The 7,737-nt window shown below is 40.7% G+C and overlaps 2 protein-coding genes across 2 annotated transcripts; one reads left to right on the forward strand and one right to left on the reverse strand.

Annotated features, from left to right (window-relative positions):
• The first annotated feature begins 171 nt into the window (after positions 1 to 171).
• On the forward strand, positions 172 to 2,390 carry zgc:153044 (uncharacterized protein LOC751678 homolog). Its single transcript, XM_046386944.1, has one exon. It carries the CDS (start codon positions 281 to 283, stop codon positions 842 to 844), a length of 564 nt encoding a protein of 187 aa, XP_046242900.1. The 5' UTR covers positions 172 to 280; the 3' UTR covers positions 845 to 2,390.
• On the reverse strand, positions 1,790 to 6,533 carry tgoln2 (trans-golgi network protein 2). Its single transcript, XM_046386943.1, has 4 exons — positions 6,315 to 6,533; positions 4,453 to 5,282; positions 3,953 to 4,036; positions 1,790 to 3,868 (listed from the first exon to the last, which is right to left on the reverse strand). The coding sequence occupies exons 1-4, from the start codon at positions 6,367 to 6,369 to the stop codon at positions 3,863 to 3,865; spliced, it is 975 nt and encodes a 324-aa protein (XP_046242899.1). The 5' UTR covers positions 6,370 to 6,533; the 3' UTR covers positions 1,790 to 3,862.
• Positions 6,534 to 7,737: the final 1,204 nt, after the last annotated feature.

Below are 7,737 nucleotides of genomic sequence, written 5' to 3' on the forward strand. Positions count from 1 at the left end.
TTCACATGTGCTACTCGTAGCAAATATTAAACATAGAAGAGCAAAGGAGGCTTATTTGTACGGATCTTGTTTGTTCGACTGCTACGTCTAACCTCATGAAAAAGCCATCCAGCAGGGGGCGACAGCCTGGGCTCACACACATGTTTGTACCTCATGAGGTGCCTTACTACCACTATTACTTTTTTTTTTTAAGATGGCGAAGTCTCTACCTCTGTTTGGCCAATACCGACTAACATATTGATAATAAAGTTCTGTTGCAGCGGGAAATTTCACGCCGTGAATGCATCAGTCGGGTCCCGCGGGTCTCTCGGGTCTCTCGGGCCTCTCGGGCTTGTGCCGGCTCACCGACCATCTTTATCTCAGTAATGGCAGAGCGGCTAATGATTCCTCCCAGGTGAGTCGGTGCAAGATTACCTGCATCGTGAACGCCACCGAGACGAAGAGCAGCCGCCCTCCTCCTCCAGAGGTGGAGTACATCCACATCCCGATCGCTGACTCCCCGGTGTCCCCTCTCAGCGACCACTTTGACAAAGTGGCGGATAAAATTCAGCTCGTTGCACGGCTCGGGGGCCGGACTCTGGTGCACTGTAACGCCGGAGTGAGCCGCTCCGCCGCCCTGTGCATGGCCTACCTGATGAAGCACCACGGCGTGACTCTGCTGGAGGCCCACAGGTGGGTGAAGACCCGTCGATCCCTGGTGAGGCCGAATGAGGGCTTCTGGAAGCAGCTCATCCGGTATGAGATGGAGCTTCGTGGGTGCAACTCTGTCCGAATGGTGTCCTCCTCCATGGGAGAGATACCTGACATCTACGAGGAGGAGGCCAGGAACATGATGCCACTGTGATGCTACTGCACTGCTTTATGGGGACATTTACAAAACCACAAACCATTTTGGGTCTTAAGAGAAAGGGATGATTTTATTCTTATTTTAGCACTTCCTCTCATGTTATGAGACCCACTTTGGCCTGTCCTGCCCCATTTCTATTCCATCCCGACTCCTGTGAAGGCAGAGCCAGACAATGCATTCAAAGCTTGAATATATTTGGTACCAATAAGTATTGATTATCTCTATTTATTAACAAATACAAAACCAGTGCTGACTTTCCTCTCACTCTCCCGTAAATGAGTGGGGTATTTTACTTTCTCGGTTGTTTTGTATGACCTGTGAACTACTGGGCACTTTTTGCCGGCACGTGACTTTTTTGGATTATACTTTGTCTTATTTTCTTATCACATTTTCATTGTAAATTTAAGAATTTTCTTTCCTTGATAGAATTAGTCTGAACTAGCCAACTAACCAAACTAGATTTCTCCACAGAGTAGCTGTGCCACAGTCCAACTGTTTTTACTGTTCAGTAATGGTAGCTCACCCAACTTTGAGTCTCAGGTAAACATTTTAACTCACATTAAAAACCAAGCTTGTGGTCATTTACAATGAAAAGGTGGTGCCCAGTCAGGCCTTTTGTCACATTTCTTTGAGGTTATGAGTTGTCAGCAGTCACGCCAAAGTTATTTACGTAACTATTAGATAAATCTGTTGAAGGCATATATATATCAGCCTGGCATATTTTTCTGCCTCATGAGTACGTTTGGTACATAATCTGCGTGATTCTGAATGCAGGAATTTTCACCCTGTTATAATTAGTACTACTACTACTACTACTAATACTACTATTACTTGAAGTAAATGATCTAAATAATTATTCTACCACCGATTTCAGGCTTGAATATGCCAGGCCCTGAATCACGACAGCAGCTGTGACAGTGAAGGCAGTCAATCCAACTCCTGTGAGGCTAGAAAGTACAAAAAGCTTTTATTTTAGAATCAGTACTCTTCTTCATTGGTTCAGTACACACACATTTGTGCATTCCAACATTTGAAAGACAGCAGGAAGTTTTGAGCAAACATCCTTTCCAAACAAAGGGAAATAAATATCTTATACATGGTTATTTAGTTATGTGGCCATTAAACAGCTTCAAAACATGCTAAGATCAGACAAGACCGTATGGAAGGTGTTTTCTAACCAGTTCTGATGCTTATATCACTCATGAGAGCAATGGGTTGTAAACTAACTGGCTTATAAAAAATGCTGATTTTTTTCACAATAAAAATATATAAGATGGAATTTTGACTCAATTTGGTGATATTTCATAGCCTTTTTTTACAGAAAGTGACGACATCAAGATTCACACACTGAATTAATACTGGTCACAATTTGGCACGTCTGTCATCTTTGAACAGAAACAACATACATCAGCTCAACAGGAAAGATTTAATCTTGTGTAGTAGTGGTCAACCCATCACCGGAGACAAACTGTTTCCCAATAGTGCAGTCCCAACAGGCAAAATGCAGCTGTTGGCCAATTTCCTCATTAAAAAAAAAAACAAAACAGTTTTTGGGTTAAAACAAGTAACAGTTTCAATGCAAAACAACAAGTGGCACAAGTTAACTTTTAACCAAAGTGTCCATAAGGTCACCCGCCTTACAGTCTACAGTCAACCAGCATTTTGCCTTGATGTTCAGTCTGAATAAATAAAGAGTCGTTTACATGTGTGCCCAACAACACGACAGCAGCTATTCAGTTGTTTAGTTGTATTTAAAAAGACTGATTCAGCATACAGCTTGTCTAACAGGGTGCATGCTAAAATTATTAGTATGAATCAATTTGCAATCTTGGTGCTTCAAGAGTTGGATTACCCCAGGTGAGCTGTATGAAACCGTTTTATGTTGTTTTAAAACTAGTCCCCAGCTTTATCAGCTGTTCAGCAAAGCTCCAGAAATGTTCTGTGGACTAAGAAACTTCACCAGACTTTTCATTGGCACAGGCGGGTGGGGCTTTTCATTTTTGGTGAACTGTTCCTTTAATGGTCCAGCGTGTAGGATTTAGCAGCCTCCAGTGCTGAGGTAGCAACCAGCTGAATGCCTCTCCCTTCACCCCTGCCTTCCGACTTGTGCAAGAGAAACAATGTGAGCCTTCAATTAACATCAAGATGCAAAAGGCCTGAAAAGAGCCACTGCTGGATTGTCCATCCTGGGCTACTGTGAAAATACAGCAGTGCAACATGGTGAACTGCATGAAAAGGACCTGCTCCCTCTGTAGGTATGAAGGGCTCATTCTAAGGTAAGGGAAATACAATAATTATTAGTTTCTGGTGATTATACCCAAATAAAAATATATTCTGAATATTATACTCCATTGCTGTCAGTAAACCCCCCAAATCCAACACACTGAACCTTAAAGAGTTGAAGTGGGTGAGCATTTAGCTAAAATCTAATTTAGACAATAAAGTTTGCCATTACATTCATCTTGACGGGACCATGTGGTTATGCAAAAATCCCACTGGGATCATTTTGAACATTTAAATGGACTCTTGATAGATTTTATCTGACAGACATCTAAAAACAACCTCAGAAATTGTACACAGCTGCTATTTTACAATGATTCAGATGGCTTATTTAGGTGCATCGTGCAATGGCTAGCTCGCTGTGCAAACAAGTCTGGAATCCAAAGAGCTAATATTTTTTTCTGCTACTGAATTATCCTGAGTAAGAACCTTAGCCAGGTCAAATTACAAGATTGCTTAATAGAAGTGGAATAACGACACAAGTGCAAACACAGCATGCTTATTTTACCTTCACTGCACTTCACTAATTCCTTCAATAAGGCAACAGTGTCATCTGCATAGTCATACAACAAGCATTTAAACCACACATATTAGAAGAATGTCCCCCTAAACAAAACAAGGTGAAATCAATGCTGAGTACACTAGGAGAATATTTAACACCAGTTTCCACTTGCCCACTTCTCACACAACCCCCAGTGTATTCAACCGCTCAAGGCTTCAAGAAATTACTTGAGATCACATCTGAAAGAAAATGAAGAGAATTAAAAACAAAATATGAAATGAAAGTGTATTTTGTGTTTATATGTCTTTATATCAACAACTTACTTGCTGTTCCAACTTCTGGTATTCTGTGGATTTAGGTCGGCGTGAGGATCTGGATTTCTTTCCTTCCAAAACAAAGGCAATAATCTGGCAGGGGAATAAAAAGAGAAGGACATATTGGCACTTGTCTGTTGTATGAAGCCTGGATTACAGTACAAGTGTAACAAGATAAAATTCAACAAGCAGCCTCTAAGAGGTCCAGGCTGAAACTGAGAAGCATACATTTATATACATTTACATATTTAAGACCATAACGCAACAGTAAATGGGAATCAATCCTGGCTATGTAAAGGGTAAAACTACAACATACACTTTGTTTTAGAGATGCTGTTAGCAAGATTATGTATTTTCAATCTTCTCATCTAACTCTTCACAACAAAACAAATAATTTCCTCAAATGCCCAACTACTCTTTTAAATTTGTCATCCGCCTGTCTGAGACAAGAAGTCGGCAGAAACGTGGATATGCACAGAATGTTTCAGAGAGGGCTGAGGGAAAATTACCTTCCGCTTGTTGTGGTAAGTGATGTAAAGCACTGCCACCAGCACAGCTGTAGAGACAAGGTACGCAAAGAAATGACTGTTTTCGGTCTCATCGTTTAAACCAGATGGGTCATACTGCGTTTTCTCTGTTTCCGCATTTCTTGTTCCCTCTTCCTCTGGCTTTTCCTCCTCATTGCCATTATCCCCTGCCGGGCTTTCCTCTGTGGCGTTATTTCCTCCTGTCTGTTCCTTATTGATATCGTTCCCTCCGGTCTGTTCCTTGTCGACATCATTTCCTCCTTTGCTCTTCTTATTAGTGTCCTTTCCGTTTGTCTTCTCCTCATTAGCAGGCTCCCCTTCTGGCTCTACCCCATCTTTGTCTCCTGGCGCTGCAGGTTTCACTACATTTTGATCTGTAGTCTTAGCGTCTTTTTCCCCAGTTGTCGGTGTGTCTGCACCTCCCTCATTTCCTTCATTTGAATCCCCCTCAGTCTGACTTTTCTGATGTGCCTGAGAACCAGGTCCCTGTCCCTGTTTGGAATCAGTTTTTGTTTTGTTGCTGTTGTCATTCCCATGATCCTTAACGTCTGCTGAATCTGGTCTGTTTGTTGCCTCTAATGTCCTGTTCATTTCATCCTTGTCAGGCTTGGCCTGGGGCAGATTTGGTACTTTGCTCCCTGCTGGCAATGTATCATTACTTTCACCATGGTGAACTGGTTTTTCAGTCTCTGCTGTGTTGTTAACAGGCTGTCCATCTTTCACCTTATTAGTAGCAGTTATGTTTTCATTCTTCCTTGCTGGTGGACCGTCATTGCCACTTTGAACCAATTTTTTTTCCTGTGCTGTAGTTTCTGTAAATAAGAAAAACAACTGAAAAAGCAGCAGAACACATGGCATGATGACAGTAACAGAAAAACAGAGAATTTAATGTCATCTAATAATAAACACCATGAATGGGGCCTTTGTGAGTTCTGTATTGCTGACCTACATACATCTGTTTGCTTGGCCTCATTATTTTTTCCTCTGTTTCCACTGAAAACTTCTGAATCTTAGTTTGCCCCACTCGTCGTGTCTGTCCTTGTTTCTTGTTGTTAATGTGCTTGGTCTTCTTCCTGTCAGCTTTCACAGCTTGGCTACATTAGTCGTGATGATTCTGTTAGGCGATTAAATTATATGCAATAAAAAGCATTATTGGTATTACAGGTCATAACATTAAGGTTAAGAAAATATAAGAGCTGGTTTGCTGGACAGGATTAATAATAATATTAATAATAATTAAAAATGTACTGTTAATACAGCACAGATTCCTACAAACTAATTGATAACTTGATACAGGAAAGTGAAGTAGAATTTCAATGTGAGTGTGCCGTTTGGACGTTTAGTTAAGCTGCTATATGGTTGGAGGCGACAGGCTTGAGAAACGTCGACGGGGGTGTTTGGTGGGGGAGGTGGATGAGGAAGGTGGAGTCTCTTAACAAATCAATCCGGTCAGGCTTGTAGCCAGCAGCCAGGACACATACAGTATCACTCATATCGTTTTTGTTCTACATGTTTCGATTTAATGTCATGTCATATTTATTTTATGTTTGCAAACTAAAACTAATCCATTGTTTGTGGTGGAGACTGGGCTAATTTAGCTTCTTTTTCACAAAACGTATTTATACGTAAAATCAAAATCATTCATCCTCACACTGACACTTTGAAATTGACAATTAGCTCCTCATAGCTCAGTGAATACAACTAATAGTTCTGCGATAAAACGGTGGACAGCTAACTAGCTTAAAATGAGCTAACATGGACTGCGGGGGAGTCGGACGTTTCCCCGAATAGCCTTTTAATCTGAGGGAGCCCCACGTCGCCTGGCGATTCAAAACTCCACTCACCTCCGACCAAACAGCAACACAGAAATGCTGTGAGTAGCAGGAGAGCCGTCCTCATTGTGTCCGCACGACAACCAAAACACAAAGCGAATCTATTTAAATTTGTCTCTCCTTCGGGCCAGGCTCACGCCACAATCTGCGTTGACAAATACAAGCTGACAGGTTGGAAGGTTTGATTATAAATCCTGTTCCTACATCCGTGTGCGAACCAGTCTGCTCTTCTTCTGCGGATGTAAACACGAGGGTAGACTTTGCTGCCACCTAGAGGTTGACCGCTAAGCTGGTTTTTGCTGAGCCAGTTTTACGATGTGTACCGGTACTTTGTGTTGCTATGTTTGCAGCTGAGTAATGTTTTCCATGACTGGTGGAAAGTACTTTTACTCAAGTAATGTAATGTAATGTAATAACAAATCCAGCTGCATTCGATTGAATTTCCTTGAGATAACCATGACCTGGATGAATGAGAATATTCACAGGCTTATTGTGTGCTAATTTATATTTTTGCTCCACCACATTTCAGAGGGAAATATTGAACTCCACTGCATTTCTTTTACAGCTCTAATAAGTTAGGATTTTACATTTAAAATAACCATATGATCATCTTATAAAATGGAATTTGTTAGTTGTTAAACCTGTGGCTTGTCTAGTTTGGCTACATTGTCATGTCTCAGATGTTTGTAAGATGTTTTTCTCCCTCTAAACCATTCAGATAGTTTCATTTAAATCACTGTTCAAATCCCATCCATCCATCCATTTTCTATACCACTTATCCGTCAGGGTCACGGGCTGTTCAAATCGCAAAGAGACCAAACTGTGAAAAATGTCACTAAAAAAGATTTGAAAAGTTCAAAATATTGACAGAAAGGTTTGTGTCAAAACTTGTTATTTCTTCCTTTAAGTTAATCATCTTAAGACTGCTGAGGTTTCTTTTCTGACCCTGGCCTCCATTCATCAAGTTTATTTTGTACAGATTTTGAGACAAGACTTTAACACTTGCATAAGTCAAAATGATTATATTCATGACTTAAATTTTGCTCTGTCATTTACTTAGATATCACTATATTATTCAGGAGTTTTTGCTAATTAAAACATTGTAGTTTTGACATATTTTTCATGTTCAAATTCACTCTTGCCTTTGGCTAAGTGTTATATATTAGGCTAACTAGCTTAGTTAGCTATTAAAATCAAATCACCATAAGCAGGTCAATATCATGTGTCTGCGTGGTGTGTGAATTAAACCAGCAGTAAAGCCTACAGGATGTGCCGCAATTGCAAAAAAAAAAAAAAAAACAGTTCTCTGCTTCCCTGTTTGACTGGGGAAAATACCTTTCAAACCTTTTATTTTACAGCTGCTGTTGCTGCTTCTAGGTCTGCATGACGCCAGCTGGGGGCGCTGTTTGTCACAAAATTCTGATTTTGATCTCTC

The sequence above is a fragment of the Scatophagus argus genome, chromosome 4 (assembly GCF_020382885.2).
Source record: "Scatophagus argus isolate fScaArg1 chromosome 4, fScaArg1.pri, whole genome shotgun sequence".
Taxonomy (NCBI): domain Eukaryota; kingdom Metazoa; phylum Chordata; class Actinopteri; family Scatophagidae; genus Scatophagus; species Scatophagus argus.

Bases quoted from the DNA above. Each gene is read 5' to 3' on its own strand.
- tgoln2 (XM_046386943.1), bottom strand. From the start codon at position 6,369: ATGAGGACGGCTCTCCTGCTACTCACAGCATTTCTGTGTTGCTGTTTG. The intron at 5,283-6,314 runs GTGAGTGGAGTT...TCTTATTTACAG, and splicing joins GTGTTGCTGTTTGGTCGGAG to AAACTACAGCACAGGAAAAA. The intron at 4,037-4,452 runs GTAATTTTCCCT...TTCCCCTGCCAG, and splicing joins CTTACCACAACAAGCGGAAG to ATTATTGCCTTTGTTTTGGA.
- zgc:153044 (XM_046386944.1), top strand. From the start codon at position 281: ATGCATCAGTCGGGTCCCGCGGGTCTCTCGGGTCTCTCGGGCCTCTCG.